Source organism: Ambystoma mexicanum, chromosome 4q (assembly GCF_040938575.1).
Source record: "Ambystoma mexicanum isolate Mex_15411 chromosome 4q, UKY_AmexF1_1, whole genome shotgun sequence".
Classification (NCBI taxonomy): Eukaryota; Metazoa; Chordata; class Amphibia; order Caudata; family Ambystomatidae; genus Ambystoma; species Ambystoma mexicanum.
In genome coordinates this window covers 1,189,749,112-1,189,774,053 of record NC_090928.1, presented here as the reverse complement: position 1 = coordinate 1,189,774,053, position 24,942 = coordinate 1,189,749,112, and the positions used below count along the sequence as shown (strand labels likewise).

The following is a 24,942-nucleotide window of genomic DNA, read 5'->3' as shown; positions in this document are numbered from 1 at the left end:
TCCATCTTTAAGCGTACTGCGGAAGAACCATCCTATTTCAAATTATCCTTGGTAATACAGTTTCTAAAGGGGTTAACCAATGTTTATCCCCCAAGACCATTCCAAATTCCCCTATGGGATTTAAACTTAGTACTAACTTTCCTGATGGGTACACCTTTCGAACCTCTCCATTCTTGTTCGTTAAGATTCCTTACCCTTAAAACTGTTTTATTAATAGCACTTACATCTGCTAGAAGGGTGAGCGAATTACAAGTTCTTTCTTGTAAACCCCCTCACACAATATTTCACTAAGACAAAGTTGTCCTGCAAGTGAAGCCTAACTTCCTCCCAAAGGTGGTTTCTGAATTCCATATCACTCAGAAGATTACCCTACCATCTTTCTATCCTCCTCCTCACCCGGGGAAAGAGGAAGAGAGGTTACACAGGCTAGACCCTAGGAGGGCTTTAAGTTTTTACATCAGTAGACTAGCCAGGATAAGACAGGCAGACCAGCTGTTTGTAGGTTACGCAGGTCACAAGCTGTGGCTACCAATAACTAAGCAGACCATTTCCAGATGGATCATTCTAGCCATTCTGGAGTGTTATAAACTGGCAGGGAAAGAGCCACCTCAAAACCTTAGGGCTCATTCGACCAGAGTTATTGCAGCTTCATCGGCCCTCAAAAGAGGCGTGCCGGTAAAAGACATATGTGCGGCCGCTACATGGTCGTCTGTCCATACCTTTACACGTTTTTACAATTTGGATTCCTCCTCCAGTCAAGAGACTAGGTTTGGAATGGCTGTACTGCATTCTATTCACCAATAGAAGACAGCGTGAAGTCAGTACTCCCTCCTCCGATAATAGAATACTGCTATGGGAGCCTATCTAAGATGAGGAATACGTCGGAGGACACAATCCCTTCGAAGAACAAGTTACTTCTTACCTTGTAAATTTCTTTCGACGGGATGTTCCTCCGACGTATTCCTCATCGACCCTCCCATCCATCCCCGCAGTTCTACTTCCCTTGTTGTTGCAGCTTACGCTCCTTCAGGGTGATTAGTTAGTCCAGAAAATATTATTGTGGGCTACAAAACAGAACTGAGCAACTGACGCTGCGCACGGCCTTTATAGGCAGGATGACGTCGACGTCGATACGGCGGCTGTCGAGGGACATCGACTCGGAGGACGTCGACGCGCAGCGCCCTCTAGAGAAAAAAATTTCCGAGGCCAGCAGAGCTGGAAGGAGATATCTAAGATGAGGAATACGTCGGAGGAACATCCCGTCGAAAGAACGTTACAAGGTAAGAAGTAACTTGTTCATCTTTTAATGGCTCCAACCATTTCATGGCCTCTTTAGGGTCAGATGTGCTCCTTTCACCATCCGGCAGAGCCAGGGTCAGCAGATTTGCCCTATTAAGGAAAGCCTTAATGCCCACAAGCCTTGATAATTTCTTGGCCCCTTTAAAGGATTTCCTCCCTTGGGTAATCAGGATACACAAATATTTGGTTACCCTTGAAATAGGTGCTTCCTTTCTTTTTTGCAGCTCCCAGAATGTCTCTTTTGTCCTGGTGTTCATCTGTGTGATTAAAATTTCCCTCGCCTTTGGGCCAGTATTTCTCCCAACTCTGTAGATATTGTCTATATCTCCTGGGGTTATTTGGTCACAGCCATAGCAGAACTTCAATATTTCCAGTACCAGATGTAATACGTCTTCACTTGTATTTTCCTCTACTCCTACAAGTCTTAGATTTTTGTTCCTAATCTTCAGGGCCTTTTTCTCTCCCTTTTTGAACTTCATCTCTAAAAGTGTTATAAGCTCTGAAACTTCCAGTCATTTCCGAAGACATAGAGGCTGAACCTTTTTCCAGGATTATGATTCTACTGTCCAGCTGGAAGACTTTCTTAGATAGATCATTAATTGAAGATTTAACATCACCCATGTCTTGAGCCATTTTAAGTAGCATAGAGTAGATATCTTGAGTGCTAGGAACTCCATTCATCTCTGATGTTGGCTCTGATTTCTTAGGTATAGGGTTCTCAGCTACTTCAATCTTTTGCTTAGTGTTTATAATCCAATATTATCAGTAGCAGCAGAGGGCCAGGAGCTACAGGATTATGCTGCTGCCTCTGCTGTCTGCATTCCAGTATCCCCAGCATCACACAATCTGATGTCCCCTGAGCCAAAGGTTGTGTAATAACACTTCCATTGATGTCATCAGGTGTGTTATGTCACTTATGCTACACCTGGCATTTTGGTGAACTAACATCCCTGTAGAGTCTTCTGAACCTATGTTTGCTTCAAGCTACAATGAATTCCAGGGCCAACGTTAGGCACATTCCACCGGTGCAATGCCAGCGTTGTTAGCCTTTCAGAGACATGTCCCTCACTTGGAAATGTGTACATGATAGCTATACTCCATTGAATTGATTAAAGATGACCACAAGCCAGTGAATCCAGCTATTCAAGGTTACACTGAAGGGCTCATTTTGAGTCAGGCGGTCATGTTAGAACATGCAGTGCTTGAAAACCAGCTGTGTTTAACATCCACTTAAACAGATGCATACAACACATACTCCATGATTATGAGATTGTTCTGCAGGAATTCTTATAAGTTGTTTTTCTGAATATTTTGTTGATGTCAATGCTTTTGCAATTAAATGAAGTGTTTAAACAATTTGAAAGCTTTAATGACGTCTTTGTTGCCATTGATTTTTCTAGGTGCCAAACTTAGCATTGATGGAGCTGTAGAATTAAAAAAAGTTGATGCCATTGATTTTGACAAACTACAGTCCTTTGAAGAAATGATGGCTGCTGCGTCTAATCCCGATATAGTCCACATGCTGGAGGATGTAGTAAAGATGTGGTATAAACAGATTGAACAGGCAAGAGGGCTCATATGATTCAATATTTTTCTGCATAGAAGATATGATTTGTTTTGTGAAAACACCACAATGCTTTACATTTCCAAAACCAGGCGTATTGAGTTTGACAAGCCCTTGTTTCCCCATCTCACTGACTGACAAATTAACTATCAAGTTTGAAATGACTCCTGAATGGATAAAGTTGACTAGGGGATATCTCCCCTTTTCAAAGTGTATGATATTTCCCTTGCTTGTTAAAGTAGCACTGTTAGGCCGAAACCTGTGCAGTTCCCTCTGGGACCACTGCAAAAGATTTAAGACTACAGGTGTTTGGCAGTAAACCCACTTGGTAGCAGTCTGTACCACACAGATTCACTTGGTAGCTGTGGCTGAGCAGTCAGACTTCCCTCAAGAAGAGTTAGGCAGTATACAGAGTATTCACAATAGGGCAAAAGAACACAGTAGAACAAATAACACTGACCAGGGCTTGGTGTAAAAGAGATATAATTATTTATTTAAAAACCACATCTAGAAAAACACACAGGCACTAATAGTAAGCAATACAAAAACACGCTCACTAAAAGATATACACTCCCTTAGAAGAATATTAGACAAGTCTTAAGTAAAGCCCCACTTATTTTCAGACAGCGGTGAGCGCTTAACGCAGATGGCACTCTAATAATTTGTTTTAAAAGGGAGAGAAAATCAGAGTATAATTTGAAACAGATCCCAACAAAACAAGAGAGGAAGGCAAGTAAAACCGTGAAATTAGAGTTCCGAAGGCCGGATCCACTTTAAGAGGATCAGAACGAAATGTGTCCAAGGTCACACAGTTGAAGTGCACAAGAGTCTTGCAAAGGTTCAAAAAAGAGTTGGACCAAAAGAAAGGGACCAGTTAGAAGGTCAAGGTGGTCAGCCCAGTCCAGAAGGTTAAGGGGTTATTATTAGCTTGTAGCAATCTTTAGAAAGCGAGGCCTGGCGGACACGGTACCTTAAAGTGGTGAGAATACTCCAGCGGGGGCAATTGTTCCTGGCAACGGATGCAAGTCAGTGCTTCGTCCGGGGGAAGAGAGGATCTCGACGGGGAGGAAGACAGGAGTCTGTTGCACTGCCAGGGAAGAAACCAGCCGCGGAGTTCTCAGGTGAAAGGAGCGGTCCTTTTATTTGCAGTCCAGTGGTAAGTGGCTATCCGGTTGCCGGGGTGCTTGGCATGGGCAATTCGACCACAAGACGGCCTGGGATGCGAAGAGCAGAAGGTAAACTGGTTGTGCCCACCAGTCAGGGTAAGAAGCCTGTCCAGCCGGGAGATCTTCTCTGTCGTCGGGAAGTGGAGAGACGGTTCCACAAGGCTCCACCGGTGGTGTCGTCGTGGTAAGTCGGCTCAGCTTCTCCCTCGTCGGATTCTTCGGTCCTGTGGCGAGTTCTGAAGTTCCAGTCCCCAAAGCCCTGCTTTTATGCAGCACACCCCCATTCACTCAGCCTAGCTGTCAATCAAACATGCTAAGTGGTGAGCCGGCCGGCTCACCACTTGGGCCAATCACACAAGAGTGTGACTTGAGTTACCAAGGTAACTCAGTCCAGGGTGCCTAAACCCCCTCCCACACACCTGTGGTACCCAGACAGAGTGGCACCACTTTTGGAGGCTTCTGTGGAGAAGCCCGCCAAAAAGTGGACAAAGGGCTCGACTTGGGTTGGAGTCACAGAAGAGAACACAAACGCCATTTTAGAATCGAGTCCTGGCAAAAAATACCAACCGGCGAATTAATATTAAATAAATAAACCGACGGTATGTTCGAGGCTATGCGAATTAAATAATTAAAGTTGGTAGCCTCGAACAATGGGAAAATCCCATAGGGATATATTCGCGGTCGAATATAAAAAGTAGTATCCACTGCCACCAGCCAAAACTCGATCACGGGGGACGGAGACGTGCCCCCTCGACTAACAGACCCCGGGGCAATCGAATTGCCCCGACCAGTACGTCCACAATATGATGGTTTGTACTGGTTTCTGTTCATAATTTGGGACTAGTAAAGCCAATGGTGACGGTACATGCCTTGGGAGACAGTAGTCAGTCCCAGGGTATGGAGTCTATGGTGGGGTGTCACTATGACACCCCTGTGTTACTGCACGGAGGGTGCTGTGTAACACACATAGTAAAAACACATGAGACCCTATGGAGTAAAGGACCCCATAGCCCATAAAACACATTAACAGTCAAAGGAACACCATAAATCATGTCCAAGAGTGGGAAAAAGAGTCTCACTCTTGGCAGGAGAGAGAAAAAAAAAAAAGCAAACTCCAGAAATCCAGCAAAGCTGCTGGGGGACTCACTAGGTTAGGAAATTCAGCCTAAAGAGAGAATTCTCCCTAACAAGCACTAATATAATTCTACTTTTAGACATGTAGCCATTAGCAGTAACAATATCAATGAATGTTTGTTGCAATGGTCTTTGGCATGTATGAGCAGCATGGGAAACCCCATGTCTCTATTAGAAAAAGGCGATGGCACTGGGGAAGTAACCACCTTTAAAATGTTGAAGTGGACGCTCATGGATACTCGGGTAGAGGCACAATTTGTGCTAGCGTTTTTTAAAGACAACCAGATTTGCAGAACCTTAGATTTTCTTCCCAGTGCCTAGGCTGTGGTGTGAATGTATCTTTGGCTCATGAATGGTGGGGGGTTTGAGGCTTTCTGCAACTAGAGGTGGGAAAAATTACTTTTTTCAGCTGTCAAATTTGCATTTATTAAATCCCTGCGGTGGGTCTGTCAATGTGTGCAAATTTCCACCAGTGCTCATGTGAAGGGATACATTTGCTATACAATGAGTTCATGTGTATTTGCCACGGGGACATGCAAAAGTCTGCAGTAACACATTTGTGCAGGGAATTGTGCAATGAGCCGCATGCAAATATTGTTGAAATCCTTAAGAACGGGAAAACCGCTGCATCCACGGGAACTGAAAAAATGCTGTGAATTTCAGATTTCCCTGCCTGCAGACATTTAACCGATCCCCGTCTGCAACTCATGTTAGTAGTCACTGTCTATAATCCATGTGAGAGGCTTAATCCCTCTGGTGTTTAGGATGGAAACATGTGGGGGTTATTTACTGTGACGGATGGTCACCAGTGATGATGTCACAAATCATATAAAAATTCAAAAACAAATATTTCCTTTTTTTTAAATTAATCTTATAGCCAACACAATTTCGCCTTTCGCAAAATTCATCCATGATTTTATGCACAGTTCATACAATTTACAAACTAAAAAGAGTTTCTTTTTTTAAAGTCTCTTGTTCCCATCATCTGTTTTAGCTATTTTCTCTCTGATGATCCTTGTTATGCTCAGCTTTAACGTCTCTTCTTCTCTTCTTTTCTCTGTGCATGTCATCACTCAGCTGGCTCTCCCTAAGCTAATGGTTATCACATTTCACAGTTAATCTTGAGTATTCCCAGATTCCCCATAGGTCATCTTTCCATAGCCTTTCCATATTCCCTATTTTGGAATGTCTTAGACAGTCCTCAATTAACACTTAGTCTTGCTCTCTTAGCTCTTCTTGCACGATGTTGGGGAGTGACATAATTTGCACTGTGTTCGCTTGGGGTCTCTTAAGGTTTCTTAGCGCCACACGCTCTGCCTTGCCAAGTGTTATACTCACAACTTCCAATAAAAATATCTTTTCTGTTGGATCCCCTCTTTCCCAGCACCATTTGTGCCATGCAGTTCACTTTGGATTGTGTGAGGCCTTTCTGCGCCATACGCTTTGCATGATGATTACAGCACCAACTCTTACAATAAACAATTATCTTTGGCTTTTAAATAAACGCTTATTTTCAGTCTTTAAGGGCAGCTGCCACTTTCTGCTATCTTTGAGTCTTTTGTTCCTTTGGGGAGTGTCACTACAACTCCCAGAATACCCTTCTTCCGTACCATGCTCTTTCCTCTTTCTCTTCACCTCTTGTGCTGCATTGTTGAGTGTCTGGCCTACAGCTCCCAACATGCACTTTGTTGTGGTTCCTTAGGTGCTGCGGAAAAAAGGCAGGCTTCAGGACACAGGTAGGTGTAGCATAACACTTCTTTATTGCCTTCTGTTCCTGCTGTAGAGAAGCAGACATGTGTGTCACTGATAGACCCCGCCCCCTCACCTCCATCATACTGAATGAAAGACAGGAAGACACAGTGCATGACACCAGGTATCATTCCAATACCGCATTCAGTGTATGAGAGACGTTATGCACTCAGACAACCGTACTGAATGTACCCTCGTACTGAGGTGATAGTTGGAGATTTGCAGACACCACTGAATATCGAAGATTTGAAAAATAAAATCTGACAGGTGCAAAGTGATGACATAAGGAGGAGATACAATGACGCACGGAAACGATATAAGAATAGTTAATGAATGAAGATATAACTGAAGAAGCAGAGAAACATACACACAAGTGAGAAGAAATCATATATACAAATAAAATAAGTAATCCAATGAATAATAAAAGTACATACGCAGAAACGCAAGGTAGATAAGTCATATAAAAGCTTGCTGCAGTAGAAAACATAACACGGGTAAAGATGCCATGTTGAAAAGGTGGCTGCCAGCTCTGAATAATAGTAAGCAAAGAGCTTGAAGGAAAGAGACCAGGGCTGCAGAGAGGGTACAAAGGGATTCAACAAGGATAAACAACCTACGTAGGACATATTTCTGTTAGATTAAGTTAATGAGCGAACATTTGAGAATGCCAAGTATTGACAATAAAAGATGCAGAAAAGCATAGGTGAGACGGAGCAACCAAGTCTCCAGAGGCCGATGAGGGTAATGAAACCTAACATAATTGAATAAAAGAGCACTAAATAAAAGACAAAATTGACAAAATTGTGGTCTCTTCGCACGTGGTGCACCAAAAAAACAAGGCTTATTCATGAAGCCCTGGATGAAGATAACGATGTATCTTAACTCCCCTTAAAGTTCCAGAGAACAGAACATCCAGCAAGGTCAAGTACAAAGGAGAAGCCTTGGCTGATGAGAGATGGTAGACTAATTGGGCAAGTGGGCAGTAGTCTGACGTTGTTCACTGCACCTGGGTTTTGTTTTGCTTACGTGCTGCTAGTGAGCTGAGTGTGCAAGGTTGGGAGAGGATGCCAACCTATCATGAGGGCCTATGCAATGATGATCATACAAAGTTGCAGGGGCCAGTTCGCTGCTGTTATGCTGCTATAATTTGTATTATACGTATTCAGAGGGAAGTTTGAGGCTTGCCTGACAGACGAGGGGCAGCCAATGATGTTGCTAACACTAATAGACTCTGTAAGTAGATATATTCTCCTAACTAATCCCACCATCTGATAGGTTTTATTATTTGTCACGTAGGATGACATCATAGCTGACGTACACCAAGATGTAACTGAGAGTGTGTGAACTATAATTCGTTGTTCGCCAGATTTCCCTACTTTATTGAGCTGATAATAAAGTAGTATTACGCCACATTCTGCTCATAGACACGGCCAAAAAGTGCTACTGCACACTACTACCATACAAGGGTACAGAGCTGGAACCCTCACCTGCCCACCGGTGCCTACCGCCCATGCTAGCACCTTCAACTTCCACTGGTTCTAACCTCGGCACACATGATTCTATGAACATTCCACCAATGACATACACAATGACATTTGACTACCAGCTACTACCCACTACACCTTCCCCCTTAATGAATTTAAAGATGAAGGAAGATGTAGTACCAATTGTACTCCTACATCCCGCCCCCTTTCCTCCATACTGTAGGGGCGTCCCTTGCTAGGGATGGGAGATGGAACCTTTTTCACCAGAAATAATCTTCTTCTCTCTTTAAATTTAGAGGCGTGTGGGGGCACGGCCCTGGGAGCAGGCGCTCCCCCTGACTCCGTCCACAGGCACCACTTCCCAGTCCCCTTTTCCGCATCGACGGGAACGGACTTTCACCAGCGTTCCAGGGTTTGTCTTCGGCCTTGTAATTCCACATGCTCCTCCCCAGATACTGTCTTCTGTCTTTTGTCTTCTGTTTATTGGTCTTAATCAGGTACTTGGTCCTCTGGTGCCACGCTACTCCCCTGCAAACGTCTACATCAGCGGGTTTCAGCAGGTGTCCAGTGTGCGAGGGGCTCTTCCCTACTTCCGACCCCCATGCTTTTTTCCTCCGCTGCCTTTGCCCCCAGTACTCCTCCACCTGCTCCGGACCATCCGGACACCCTAGTGGACACCGATGCGGAGGAGGACTCCGACACGTCATCTTCAGCCAAGGCCTTCCATGAACGACTCACATGAATGACTCACAGGTTTGGCCGAATACCTGGGGCTTCCACAACCCGAGGTGGAACAACCGGAGGCGGGGGTCCTGGATGAGGTCCTCATTCTACACCCTGCGGCTAGACCGGGGATCCCGATTGCAGAAGAACCTTGTGGCCTTGGCTTAAACCCCATTCGGCAAAGCCTAACAACCGGCGCCTAGACGCCAAGTACAGGCAATTGGAGGGGGATCCACTCTTGCTGTTGGCACACCCTCAGCCACACTCTTCGGTGATTGCCACAGCATCACTCTACTCCAAGCCTCAGTCGTCCTCGGCTATTTCATCTTTGGCGCTCCTAGGCAAGGAGGAGAAGATCTTGGAGGCATATGGAAAGAAGATCTATTCCAATGCCTCACTGCACCTTTGTCAGTCGACTGCATCCGTTAATCAGAGGCATTGGCAGGAAATAGCTGACTTCCTTCTGGAACCTCCAGTGCAAAGTCAGGTGCGTTTCAAGGCGGGGCTAGCAGAAGTGAAAATGGTGGCCCAGGACATCATGGAATCCACGGCTGCGCACTTAGACACCTCAGGCTGTGCCATCTGCATCGCCACAGGCATGAGGAGGACTGCCTGGCTACGGGCTACCAAATTCAACCCGGATGTACAGGAACACATATTGGACCTTCCATTCGAGGATGGTGACCTTTTTCATTCCATCACTGATGAGAAGTTAGAAAAGAAGAAAAACAGTTCCCTGACTGCAAAGAACTTATCCATCCTCACGAAGCCCACGTCCAAGACATATAGCCAGGCGCATCAGTGTTCTGACAAGGGGCGGGCCTTTGGCGGGTTCTGGGGCTTCCAGGAACGGAGGTCAAGACAGCCGGACCGGTCTCCAAGTCAGCACAGGCGTAAGCAGCACAAGGTGGGAGCAAGGGCTTCTTTCAGGCCCCCTCCTCCGCTCTAGCCTCAGAGGGAAAGAAGGTATGACACGCCCCTCTGGATCGACGTGTCTCCAGTGGGAGGCAGGCTTGCCCCTCATGCACATTATTGGCGCACGAGGTTCGCAGACCCTTGAATACTCTCAGTGGTCTCCACGGGATACCGCCTACCGGTCCCTCCCTTCCCTCCCTCTTCTCCTCCACTCCCACAGATTGGGACAACTCTGTTGGCGGAAATTCGATTGCTCGTAGAGAGTCAGGCAGTGGAAGAAGTCCCAGCCTCCCAGCGGGTTATGGGCTTCTACTCCATGATTTTCGCCATACACAAGAAGAACCAGGCTGGCATGAGAGTTGTGTTGGACCTTTCCATCTTGCACCTTTCCCTCCCTCTTCAAAAGTTCAAGATGGTTACCCCAGCGCTAATTACAGAGACACTATGCAAGGGAGACTGGATGTGCTCCCTGGATCTGAAGGACGCATACCTACACGTTCCAATTTGACAGCCTCATCGGTCCTTCCTCAGGTTCAGGATCAGGGGCTTTCATTTCCTATACAAGGTTCTACCCTTCTACCTCAATTCAGCCCCAGGGTCTTTACCAGACTTATGAATGCAGTGGCAGCCCTTCTCAGAGCCCAGGGTCACTATGTCTATCCATACCTAGACGATTGGCTCATCAGGGCGAGATCCCCGGAGGCGGTCCTTGACACCTCCTCCCTCCTCATGAATACTGTACATGAGTTGGGATTTACCATCAATCTCAAAAAGTCACAGCTGGAGCCCACGCAGAATTGAACGTTCCTGGGCCTAATCTGGGACACGAGCTCCGAGAAAGGTTTTCCCGCGGAGGACAATGTCACAGCCATCAGGAGGGCCACGGGTCATTTTCTCTCTGCAGAGCGGCGACCTCAGCATGGTGGTACCAGCACCTCTTGGATATCATGGTGGCATGTCTACTGGCAGTGCCATACACGAGGCTCAAAATTAGATGTTTACAGCTGCACTTTGCAGCATCATGGAGTCAGGAGCGGGGTTCCCAGGCGGAACTCTTCAGCATTCCTCCCTTTCTCCACCAGGACCATGTCTGGTGGAGCACGGACTGCAACTTGAGGATAAACAGACACTTCAAGCAACCAGCACCACAGGTTACCATCACCGCAGACTCTTCCTTGGAGGGCTGGGGAGCCACCCTAGACAGCCACAGATTTCATGAAGTTTGGTCTCTTCAGGAACAAGAGGCCCATATCAATTGGCTAGTGCTCAAGGAGATCGGTTTGGTTCTCAAAGCCTTCCTTCTAATGATCAGTGGTAGGATGATCCTCATCCGGACAGACAACTCTACCAGCATGTATTACATCAGCAAGCAGGGTGGCAACAGGTCTCCTTCCCTACCCCTTGGCAGTCAGCATGTGGGATTGGGCTCTGGAAAATAACATGCACTTGAAGGCAATCCACCTCCCGGGGGAGTCCAACCTGGAGGCGGACAAGCTCAGCAGACTGGGTACGGACAACTACGAATGGCAGTTGAATGAGCGAGTCCTTCAGGGGATCTTCAACAGATGGGGCCATCCGCAGGTGGATCTCTTCGCCACCTGGCTCAACAAGAGGTGCCCCCAGTGCACACACTTGTGTCGACCTTTTATACTGCACAGTGCCTGTTACACACACCTTGCACTTATTATTTTTTTTCAATACTAATACAGTTTCCCTTTTTCAATCACAACGGGACGAGATAATTGATATTTCATTAAATTGTTCTTGGGTCCTTGTGGCTTTAACAGGTTTGCCCTGATTATTTGTTATAAAAAACAATGCAGAAACAGGCAGGCAACAAGACAGAGGTAAGTGTAGCATAAGACCTGTTTATTGCATTCTGTTCCTACTTACACACAAGAGTACATAGCTGGGACGCTCACTCACCTGACCACCAGTGCCCACCACTCAGATTGGCACCTTCAACTGCCACTGGTCGAACCTTCAGCATACAAGATGCAATGAACATTACACCAATGACATACACAATGACATCACACTATCAGCTACTAACCACTAAACACTTAATTGGTAATTTTCTAAGCACTACTGGTCCACTTGTCTCACCTCTCTGTGCCACTTGCACTGTGTTGAGGGGCATCTGGGTTACAGCTCCTTCTCCAGCATGGGGTCTGGCATGGCTGGGAATCCTCGCTAAAAAAGAAAAGCAGTTTTGCTTTAGCCTGTCCTTTGGGTCATACTGACCCCATCCAATGACAGTCGTCTCCCTAAAATACAACCCTGGTGGCCATCTTTAGATTTTTACTGCACGTTTATGTGTTGGGAGTCATCTCATCTTGCTCTTTGAGTTTTTTTTACTAAGCTCATGGGGGCAACCAATGCATCAAGCCCCTTTGAAGTTTCTCTTGTGGAACACAGCTTTTTTGGTGGCCATAACCTCGGCCAGGTGGGTCGTGGAGATCCAAGCCCTCTCTTGCAAGCGGCTGCACTTGTCTTTCCATGCTGCGAGGGTGGTGCTGCTGACCCTCCCCACCATTATGCCAAATGTTCCTTCAGAATTCCATCTCAATGAGCCTTTGGCTCTGTCTGTCTTCTTCCCGAATCCTTCTAGGCTGGCGAAAAGGACGTTGCTTTCGCTAGAGTTTACTCGTGTCTTGAAGTTTTATGTGATATGCAACTTTCGAAAGACTTTTCAACATTTTGTGAATTTTGTACCTGTGAATCATGTGAAGGCCCTGTCTAAGGCTTCCATATCCAGGTGGCTCTCCAGCTGTATCATGCGGCCAACAGACCAATTCCAGTCCGACCGAGAGCCCATTCCACCTGAGCAATCGCAACAACAACAACAGGGTTTCTCTCTGGTGTTCCCGTGCTTGACATCTGCAGGGCTACTACATGGAGGTCCACCCACACCTTCACAAGATTCTACTGCGTCGACAGGGATTCCAGGGAGGAGTCCTGGGTCGGCCAAGCGCTGCTACGCATTCTGTTTGTTTGAGGTGAGTCTGTTCCAGGGGTACGATATTGCTTCTGTTGAGCCTTGCCACCTTCCGCGGCTATGTATGTGTATGTGTACTGCTGTGTTATTATATTCATGAGCATGTGGACACATGCCAGATCCCATGCTGGAGAAGGAACAAGAGCCACAGAGGGGTTGGAGGGAGGGTTAGCATGTGAATCCATGCCAAACCTATGCTAGAGAACAGGAGCTAAAGGTAAGCAACTTGTTCCTTACATACCCTCGGGTAGACTGGGGACCAAAAGAGGCCCTGGAAATAATTTTCAAATTGGCCCCATAGTATATATTTTCAGCAAGCACATCCCTTTTCCCATGAGAAAATTTGGAAATAAAATAGGTTACAACACAAAAGAGGCCCAGGGTGCAGAGGCCTACCGGGAAATCTCCTGCGTTCCATTTAGGCCAGTCCACCCTGCATACACTTCTTTGATCCAAACCTTAGCGCCCATTGTGCTTTCCTCTTTCTCTGCACTTCTAGTGCTGTAGAGCGTCTGGACTACAGCTCCCAAAATGTACACCTTTGGGCCAGCACTTTACTTCACTCAGCTTCTCAAACATCTCATTATCTTACCACTTGACTCTTTCTCTGCGCTCCAGTGTGCTCTTGTCTGGTCATACTGACTCTTGGAGCTTTGGAATTATCTCACCAGATTTCTCACACTCTTAGAATTATAGTATGTTCTAACCGGATTTCAAGCACTCTCAGTGCTTCAACTTTGGCTCACAACATCGTTCCCTGTACCTATGCTTCGGTATCTTTCTAGCAAGGTTTTCTCTTTGGACTGCATGCAGGCTCACTGCCTCTTTTCTTGTGAAAACACTCTCCATGACCAAGTTGTCAATTTCCCTCTGCTTGTGCCTCTCAACTCTTTCCATTGCTACATTTGCTTTAACTAGCATTTGCAAGTTCCTCCCCCAGGATGATGGTGCTTTACTTCTCTCGGTAAGTTAGCTTCATGGGAAGCATGATAACGATTTATGCCAGGTTACCTTGGAATGGCAGCACAGTGTTGTCTTCAGGTCACCATAGCTCAAAATATTTAGTCCATGTATACTGCACCACCTTGTCTGTTGTTTCCGCTAGCGATCTGATCACTGGCATCAACAAGGGACAGCTTGTTCAGGCATTCTTTTTTCCAGCAACGACATGTAACCACACTACACAACCCAGCCTTTTGTAGTCTTCTCCACCTGGGCTTACCTATTCTGTCAATATATTCACCAGAGTGCTGTGGGTCCAACAGGGGGGTGTAATGTTCTCCAGAATTGGTTCTTTATTAGATTCATATGCTCTGAATGCTATGAATAGATTCACATGCTGTGAATATTCCTGTTGTCAGACTGGGAATCATTGGTTACCTTTTGGTTCCCCTTGCTAGAAGCTCAACACCCTCGTTATTGGTGGTCCCATGAATGGGACCTCCAGTAGCCCTAGACTAGACCCTCCTCTTCCTATTCCTATTCCACTCAGATTCTAACTGTGTGTTGAAGCTGATGGAGTCCTCTGGTTTTCTCCCAATAGAATCTAGGTTTATAATTCAGTGAAAATAGCTTTTCTCCTTCTTCTTCTAAAAATAAATAAAAAATGCAACCATCAAGTCTACAGCAACAACGTGTGGCAGATTAGTGCGGATGGGGGGCAAAAGGAGACCTTTTTTAAGGCCTGTGCCACCTGTGGCCTGAAAAATGTATATTAGGGAAATAAATACTCTGACTGCATATACTGCTTGTACCCTCACCAGACGGTTGACACTTGTAGGTCTTAGTTCCAAGGCACTCAAGGATTGAAATCAGAGATTGGTCTGCTGACTGTCATGACCCATCGGACACGCCCCTTCTGGGCCTCCTGGTCCTTGTCACGTCGGGCCTTACACTCTGTTGTACTACCAACATGGCCTCTACACTGACCGCTGCCTACCAGTCTTCACGTTCATTGCAGCATACACGATAAATTAGCCACACCCCTGCGCTTCCGTGCGTCTCAACGCTACTGTTAGCTGTGGCTAGACGTGTGCTCCGAAGTTCGCCTTTTTGGAACTTTGCTGTTTCCTGGTCCCCGGAACCCTGCTTCATTCCATCCTCTTTCCTTGTACCCCACTTCTCCTGGAATCCGTGCACCGCCTCCGAGTGCTTCCTTCCTTACTTATTCCTGGATTTCCTGGAGTTCAATATCGATCCCGGACAAGAAGTGAACGAACGCTGGAAGCTGAAGACGGCCGAGCGGGCTTGTACAAGACCCGAACCATAAGGAAGAAAACTTCTGCGACGGAATCCATCAAGCAGCGAAAACAGATGAGAAAGGGGGAAGCCTGTGACAGATTGAGACGCCACCTGACCGAAGTCGATACAGGCATGGAGGCGGCCGTTCAGGATCTTATGCGCGGCATGCAGGAACTAACAACCAAAGTGCAAAACCTTAAGGTAGAGAACTCCATGCTATAGCAATTGGTTTTATCCCGTGATTCTGCCACGAAAGAGAGCGTCTTACTAGGCGGCATTGTGGACAAATACGATGGGTCAGCAAAGAACCTTTGTGGATTCCTAGATTCCTGTTTGGTCCACTTTTGCTCAGGAACGCCTTCTCGATTTCCAGCAGGGTGCCCAGGATATGCTCACATATGTAACGCGATTTAAACAATTGGCTAAAGAAGCAGACTGGTCTTCTGAAGCTTGCTTCACTCTCTTTCGAAGAGGCTTGAATGAAGACATCAAGGATGAACTGGCCAGGGTGGCACGTCCAAGTTCATACCTGGCTCTTATGGATCTTGCTCTACAAATTGACTTTCGCATACAAGAAAGAAAGGCAGAGAAAAAGAAAACCAAGTTACCCTTCCATCAGAATCCCATAGAGAACCCTGCGAAATCCGAAGGCGGTTCTGCCCCTATCAACCAGGCTGAACCCATGCAATTAGGGGCCTTTCGTGGACCAATATCCCCCCAAGAAAGATTACGAAGGATCCATACCGGCTTATGCATGTATTGCGCTTCGGACAAACATTTAGTGAGAGAGTGTCCTATAGCTCCTCTACAGCGTTCGGGAAACGCCAGCTCCCGATCCTAGATGGAGCACAGTTTCGGGAGAGAGATGTTGGCTCCACCTCTATACCATCCTTGAACTCTCCTGGACAGAACAATCTGGTAATATTACAGGCCTTTCTATCGACATCCAAGAAGAACACCTTCCCCATTCTGGCATTAGTGGACTGTGGCGCCATGGGAATATTCATAGACCAAGAACGGGTCCTTAAACACCATATTCCCTACAAATCCTGGAATGTCATGCAACCTGTAGAAGCGATTGATGGGAGACCCCTTTCTTCCGGACCCATAACCCTTCAGACAAGGGAAATCGAACTAGCAATAAACCACCATCGTGAGAAGATAAGGCTTGACATTATAAAGTCTGCCCATTACCCACTGGTTTTGGGAATGCCCTAGCTACAAAAACACAATCTATACATCAATTGGGCAGCAGGTTCCTTGTTCCTGGGTTCCGAAAATTGTATCTCTCACTGCCTATCCTTGGACCCCACTCTGACACCAGCGGGAGAACCATCAACAAACCACCTAGCTCCCCTCTCGGTCTCAAACATCATCCAGGTTCCTAAAGTCTATTAGGAATACTATGATGTGTTTTCTTCTGCTATTGTTCAAGACTTACCTCCTCATAGACCAGAAGACTGTGCTATTGAAACCGAACCTTCAGCTGTGATTCCCTTTGGGAGGATGTTCATTTTATCAGAACCCGAAAAAAAAAGGCCCTCCGTGAATTCCTAGATACTAACCTTGAAAATGGCACCATACGACCATCCAAATCTCCAGCAGGAGCATCACTGTTTTTTTTTCCTAAGAAAGACACCAATGAGCTCAGACCTTGCCATGATTATCGAGACCTAAATCAGTGCACCCTAAAGGATCGCTATACGTTGCCCTTGATCTCAGATATCCTGGAAGCAGTAAGGGGAGCCGTAATATTCACCAAACTGGATCTCAGAGGTGCCTACCATCTGATCCGTATTAGAGGAGGTGACGAATGGAAGACAGCCTTCAGGACACCCTTTGGTCATTATGAATACTTGGTCATGCCCTTCGGCCTTGCTAATGCCCTGGCGGTCTTCCAACGTTTCATGGATCGCGTGTTTTCAGACATGCTATTCATTTTTGTCATTGTATACCTGGACGATATCTTAATATTCTCGAAGGATCCGCTCAAACATGAGTAACATGTTAAAGCAGTGTTACAAAGGCTACGTGAACACAAGCTCCTGGCAAAACCCGAGAAGTGCCTCTTTCATGTCCCTACTGTCCACTATCTAGGATTTTTTCTTAGACCAGAAGGTATTGGAATGGATCAATCCAAGGTAAAGGCTATACTATCCTGGCCAAGTCCGACCTCCGTGAAACAGATCCAGTCCTTCCTGGGCTTAGCCAATTTCTATAGGAAATGTATACCTTCCTTTTCTGAGATAGTCCAACCGATCATTGCCTTATTGAAAAAATATGCTCCCTTTCATTGGACAACAGCCCAGGAGGAAGCCTTCCAACCTTTGAAATCTGAGTTCACTCAAGCCCCCTTCCTGGCTCAACATGATATCAATCGACCCTTCTTAGTGGAAACAGACGCCTCTAACTACGCCATTGGAGCAGTTCTGAAACAAGAATCCAACGACAAACTGGAACATCTAATTGCTTATCTTTCATGGACATTAACTCCCAGTGAGACCCACTACTTTGTCTTAGAGAAGGAACTGCTAGCCATCCGTCAAGCCTTTACTGAGTGGCGTAATTTACTCTTAGTAGCAAAACATCCTGTCGAGGTTCGCACAGACCATCGAAATCTTCAAGTATTACAGGCGTTGGAGTGTAGAAACGGCCGTCAAGCCCATTGGGCCTTCTTCTTTGCCAAATACCAGTTCCAGATTCACCACGTTCCTGGAACGCAGAACATAATTGCTGACGTCCTGATTACGAACCTCCTGAAGACCGGACATTCCCTAAGATGTTTCCCCATACGATATTTGTAGCTCACGCAATCAGTCTCCTGGAAGAAATTTGCTTGCAAACTCAGTCCTCTAAACTCTGGAAGAACATTTCAAGGAAGAATCAATGGGATCTGAAAAGGATGGATATTTGTTCAAAGATAATGCTTTAGTCATTCCCACACAGAAACTACAACAAAGGATAATAACCCTTTTCCACAATACTCTTCACTCTGGACATCGTGGCATTACCAATACCCTCCGTCTTATACAAAGGCAATTCTGGTGGCCTAGAATGAAGACTGATGTAAAGCTGTACGTCCAAACCTGTCTGTCTGTAGTCAGAACAAACATGATAATAAGAGACCGGCGGGTCTCCTACTACATTCTACACTACCAACAAGGTCTTGGGAATTCATCGCTACATACTTCATTGTGGAATTACCGCCTTCCAGGGGATACACGACTATCATGGTCACCATTGACTTGTTCACTCATTTGGCTCATTTCACACCTCTGTATAAACTACCATCCTCATCAGAACTTGCTGGAATTTTCCTGGAACACATATTCCGGCTTCATGGTCTTCCTTCCAAGATAATATCGGACAGAGGACCACAGTACATCTCTCAGTTTTGGAAACACCTTTGTCGAATATTAGGAATTCAACGCGCTCTCTCCTCAGGCTATCATCCCCAAACCAGCGGAGCTACTGAACGTGTGAATCAAAACTTAGAACAATATATTCGATGTTTTGCCACCAAGGTCCAGGATGATTGGTCTCTTTTGATTCCTGTGACTGAATTCGCCTATAATAACTCTGTTCACTCGGCTGTAAAAACCAGTCCCTTCTTCTGTAGCCAGGGGTTTCATCCTTCGGTTCTCCCCCATCCTACACCGGTTCCTACAGTCGATTCCTGGGTTGAAACACTCATCAATGTACAAAAGGAAACCAAAGAACAGCTAGAAAGAGCCCGGAATCAGACCAAACATTATGCGGATTCAAAGAGAAGACCAGGACCCTCCTACGTAGTAGGCGATAAGGTATGGTTGGTTATCCTCTAAACTGCTGCCTTGACATCTACGGCCAAATAAACTGGCTCCAAGATATTATGAACCTTTTCCTATAAAAGAAATTGTCAACCCAGTGGCCTTCCGCCTCAAATTGCCAGATTCCTGGAAGAAGATCCACCCAGTTTTCCATACATCTCTAATAAAGCCATACATCCAGACTTCTCGGACTAACCTTAGAGCTAGTCCTGTCCTAGTCAATGACCAACTGGAATATGCAGTCTCCCGGATATGTGACTCCAGATATAAACGTGGTCAGCTACAGTACCTGGTGGAATGGAAGGGATATCTACCCAATGAACGCACGTGGGAACCCATCTCCAATTTGAATACCCCCAGGTTACTCCGAAGGTTCCACCTCGTACACCTGGGCAAACCTGGTGGGACGGGGTTTCGGAGGAGGCATGCTGTCATGACCCATCGGACACGCCCCTTCTGGGCCTCCTGGTCCTTGTCACGTCGGGGCTTACACTCTGTTGTACTACCAACATGGCCGCTACACTGAGCGCTGCCTACCAGTCTTCACGTTCATTGCAGCACACACGATAAATTAGCCACACCCCCGCGCTTCCGCGCGTCTCAACGCTACTGTTAGCTGTGGCTAGACGTGTGCTCCGAAGTTCGCCTTTTCGGAACTTTGCTGTTTCCTGGTCCCCAGAACCCTGCTTCATTCTATCCTCTTTCCTTCTACCCCACCTTCTCCTGGAATCCGTGCACCACCTCCGAGTGCTTCCTTCCTTACTTATTCCTGGATTTCCTGGAGTTCAATATCGATCCCGGGCAAGAAGTGAACGAACGCTGGAAGCTGAAGACGGCCGAGCGGGCTTGCACAAGACCCAAACCATAAGGAAGAAAACTTCTGCGACGGAATCCATCAAGCAGCGAAAACAGGTGAGAAAGGGGGAAACCTGTGACACTGACACTACCCTGCTGAACTACCCTGAGTACCCCTCTGACGTGGAATCGACCAAAAGCATGGCCACTCCTGCGGGGAAGCGACCATGGAGAAGGAAAAGGGCCTGGTCAGAAGAGCGGCTGCCAAAAAAGACCAAGAACTGAGTCACCCACCTCTATGAGCTGCCAATGGTGAGCGAGAAGAGGCCCTCAAAGGGTCCGGAAAGGCCGTCGTCACCTGGAGAATGTCCGTCGTCACTAGGATGTAAGGCGACAAGTTGACGGCGAAATGGAAACACAAGCACACGTCAAGGTCAGTGGAGGAGGATAAAGATGCCTCGGTGAGGGGTCACAGGGAACCCCAAAACCCCAAAAACAATCGAAGACCAGACACAGGGTCCCCCAGGCATCACCATTCATGGCTGTAGCCGCAAGCCCATCATCGTCAACTACACCAAAGGGGCATAAACACTTGCCGACAAAGCCAGTCGATGCGCTAAAAGCGCATAAACACGCTTCAGCCACGTTGATGCAACAAGAGTGGGCAAGGACACATAAGGTGGGCCCGTCGACACTAACGAAGCATAAACACATGGCCAGCTCACCTATGAAACAGCAGGCAACTAGCCCTTTGATGACGAGACATAAAACCACCTTGTCCACGACGACCATAAAACGGGCTCTTCCACTATGCGCCATAAAGCCGCCTCATCCACAACACTCCACAAGACCGGCTTGTCGACGATGCTCCATAAAACCAGGTCATCCACAAGGAAGTCCACAGAGAAAAAACGCACTGGCGCGGACGCCTCATGGCTGGCAGCAACTGCAGTTGAAAAGAAAAAATCCCCAGGATACAAGAGACCACAAAAGTACTGTTTGTCGCTGACATCATCGATGACACCCTTGTCGACGGGGAAACAAAAATCCTCAGGAGCAATCAGTACAGCCTCCTCAACCAAAGACGCCCACACCTCTGGGGACTGACCAACTGGTCAAACCCATACATCAGGTCTCCCCAATTCAGTACTCCCAAGTGATTCCTGAGGAGATATTGCAGTACGAAATTGACACTAACTTTGAGACCCAAAACCAACAGCCCGGAAGCGTCAGACTCAGAAGAGTCAGTTATAATACAAGAGGAGGCACTGACTAGGCCACCAAAACCAGGGAGGCACATCCCGGAGGAAGGCCAACTGGGTGGTGAACCACAGGAAAAGGCAGGCCCAGTCCCAGGACTCTCCCACCTACAAGTCATGGAAAGAGAGGCATGGGCACTATTAATAAACCTGCAAGCCTTGCTGTCCATACAGGTACTCTGTTCTTTTTTTACGATTCTAGCCGTTAGGCTTTTTATACATTATTTACAAATCACACAACTGCCTCCAGTTGGCAGGTCACAATAACATAGTTAAAATAAAATGCTCTTACATATCAATAAAAAAGTGAAAACCTCTAATACAATAGAACAAAAATAAAATAATCCTCACAGCATTCTAACATAATTAACAAATCTTCCACCAAATACCAAATGTGGTCAAAGATAAAACAAACTTCATCACCTTCTAAAAGGATCAGCCAGATTAAATTTGAGGCATACTGGGCCCCCTCTCCAAGGGCTCAGAAGTGGTTTTTGTGTAGGATGGCCAGTGACTTACAATCCATGAGCAAATGTTTGAGGGTTTCTTTTTCAGATCCGCCACACAGTCGGCAAGATATACTGGCAATTCTTATGCACTTGCTATGATATAGGACATGACGAAGGTTAAACTTAATATGTATATAGGTAGCAATGAAAACGTTTATCTTTCAGACCCGCCACACAGTCGGCAAGATATCCTGGCAATTCCTATGCACTTGCTATGATATAGGACATGATGAAGGTTAAACTTAATATGCATATAGGTAGCAATTAAATGTTTATAAGGATAAGACATGAGGTAACCCTTGCTCCCAGTAGATGTCATAATACGTGCTACATACTCTGATGCATTTCAATTTTCAGCCAAGTCAACCATAGTCTGCTCATAATCAATGGACTGCAGTTGCTTTTTTACATGGTGTAATAGTTTCCCTGTAAGCTCACTAAAGGGAAAAATACCCATGCTGTCCAACCAAGTACGAATGTCTTGAACACTTCTGCAAAATGTCAATTTCTTACAGTTGAGAATATCAATGTGTGCAAGTTACCCATTAGCATCTAAGCGAGAACCTCCAGTGGCCTGTGCAATCTTAGCATAAAGGTTGATGCCAGATATTTTATAAGCAAGTTCAAGCAAATGCAATTGGTCTCTAGAATAAGGAATTGAAGGGGTGTCGTAGAAGGCAATTTCATCAAAGATCTTTAAGAAGTGCCCTCCATAAAGCATCAAAGGTCTAATTTTAGCTATGTATATTCTTACAAAGCTAATCAATGAATAGCCGTCCTGCTGGGCAGAAAACAAATCTTTAATCCTACCAATGCCGACCTAGCCTTCCCCAGCATTGGATCTTTCACGGATTCACATGCTTAGAATATTCCCCGTCGTCAGACTGGGACCCCTCGGTACACATATATAGCCTTTTCCAAAGGAAAACTTTCGACACTTTTGTGTCCTATCTACGTCCTTCTAGGACCCGCCTACGCATGCTCCGCAGGCCGTGCTAGTATAAGAGGCCCGCCCCCGCGGCTCCCCTTCAGATTTCAACCGTCTCCAAAGTAGTGGGATCTCCTCGTGTTGTCTTACTGTTTTGTACTAGGTTGTGTTATTGGATTTCGAGTACAATAATGTCCTCGGTGTCAGGAAAAGCGCTGTTCCGTCCATGCGCGACATGCGGTTTAAAAAAGGTTTACGAGGGGGACGGACATATGGACCGCATATATTGCCTCCACCCTCACCATTCGGCGGATACCTGCGACAAATGCAAGGGTTTTTCTCAAAAAACCATCAAAGACCGGAACCGACGCCTGGTGGCATGGATGAATGATGGAGCGGGGGCATACCCCCCCTCGGAGGTGGGCTCCACACAGTCGGCGAAAACATCACGCCGCGCGGCCTCGTCAGAACCACCGGCGAAGAAATCTAGACCGTTGGAAAAAGAGTTGTCTGGAAGTCACTCCACTAGAGACTCCTCGGCAAAGAAATCATCCTCATCAAAAAAGCATGAGAAGGAAAGGAAATCCTCCTCTGGCGATCATCACAGATCGACCACGAGTCGAGAGTCGAGTAAAAGCGGGCACAGTGTGGAGAAGGCGGGACCGCCAAAACCACCTGCGAAGTCTACGTCGTCGACGGCGGTCCAGTCATCGGCCGCCTCCCTGCCACTTGCACAGGGGGCATCCACCGTCCCGTCGACAATGACGTCGACGAGGGCCTCGTCGACGGGGGTCCTACAGGAGGCCTGGAGGCCTGAAGTCTTTGACCCGACCCCCCCGGAGGCTTTGCTACAAGAACAAGCTATGTTGCTGTCCTCGGAGGACGAGAACGAGAGAGTTGCTGGCCCAGCAGACCTAGGGCTACGAGCGGCTGACAAGTCGTCGACGAGGGCATCCGTTACACCGGTATCTGCTCCTCTCCTCAATCCTCAATCGGTTTTGTCGTTGGATATTCTGTCCACGCTTCAATCCTTGTTACGGTCGTTGGACCAGCGACTACCCCAGGCAAGCCTGCCACAGTCACCCGTCGACGACCCGGGCCCGTCCCATCAACCGACGCACCCACGCACTCCAATCTCAACACTGGCACAGGAGGAAGGTGAGCTGCCAGATTCGGAGTCTGACAGGGGAGCCATGTCGGATATCTCATTATCCCCCTCCAGGGATCCTACCTGGGAGTCAGAGGCGGAGTTGGAAAACCCCAGAAGCCCAGCTCACCCGTCCCCTCCGGACGACATTGCGTCATTCCATTCTATGATGGAGAAGGCATGCACAGAATTTGGTCTGTCCCAGGAAGAACAGAAAAAGGACTGTTTTTTGTTCGACCACATGGGCAAGAGAAGGAGGTCGGTGTTCTTGATACCAATACTAGACCATGTATGGAAAGAGGGTTTGCGGACAATGAGACACCCATTCTCAGAACCAGCAGTGAAAGAACGCCTAGAAAAAAAGTTTAAGGCTCCAGAGTCTACCCCCAAGTGTCTATCCTTCCAACCAACACCGGACTCGGTGGTGTCGGCGGCAGCAGCGAGGAAGGCAAAGGCACAGCACAAGTGCACGACCCCTCCTGAGAACGAAGCGAGACGCCAAGATGCCTTTGGCAAGAAAGTGCTCTCCGTGGGAGCGACCACAGTAAAGGCCGCAAACTCTCTGGCGATTGTGGCCAGATACGATAGGGAGATGTGGCACAGACTAGCTCCGCTGCTTGATCATCTTCCAGAAGAACAGAGGAAGGCGGCGATGCTACTGGTCCGAGAGGGTGAGGAAGCCTCAAATCACGCAATAAACATCGCGGTGGATCTCGCTGAGTCAGGCTTCAAGCAAGTCAACAATGGGGTGGTATTGCGTCGACAGTCATGGCTTAAGTGTACCTACTTCAGGCCAGAAGTGCAGTACAAGGTCTTAGATATGCCCTTTGAGGGAGACCTTCTTTTCGGTGAGAAGGTGGACGAGGCCCTAAAATGAATGAAAGAAGATTCGGACACGGCACGTTCATTGGGTGCCCTCCAGAGTGGCAGAAGTTACAAGTCTTTTCGTCCCTTTAGAGGGGCTTCAGGTAATTCAAGATTCTCTTCTGGAGACAGATCCTTTGCTAGATCGGCTTACCCCTCCCAGGGATACCGACGTGCCTCACAATCGGCTAACCGTCGACGAAACTTCCAGTCTTCCAGAAAACGACCATCATACCCATCGTCGTCGAGAGACAAGCAAAATAAAGATTAGCAGTGAGTGACATACCACAAACCGTTCTGGGGGGAAGAGTTTCAGCATATGTCGACGAATGGGAAAGGAAAACGACGGACCAATGGG

General features: G+C 47.0%; 1 protein-coding gene across 1 annotated transcript in view; it reads left to right on the top strand.

The window, feature by feature from the left end:
• Positions 1–24,942, top strand: part of DNAH8 (dynein axonemal heavy chain 8) — an 8,835,797-nt gene that overhangs the window by 1,028,720 nt on the left and 7,782,135 nt on the right. Inside the window, exon 7 of the mRNA XM_069608756.1 lies at positions 2,700–2,863. Within this exon, the coding sequence (XP_069464857.1) occupies positions 2,700–2,863 (164 nt within the window). The remainder of the gene's footprint in view (positions 1–2,699; positions 2,864–24,942) is intronic.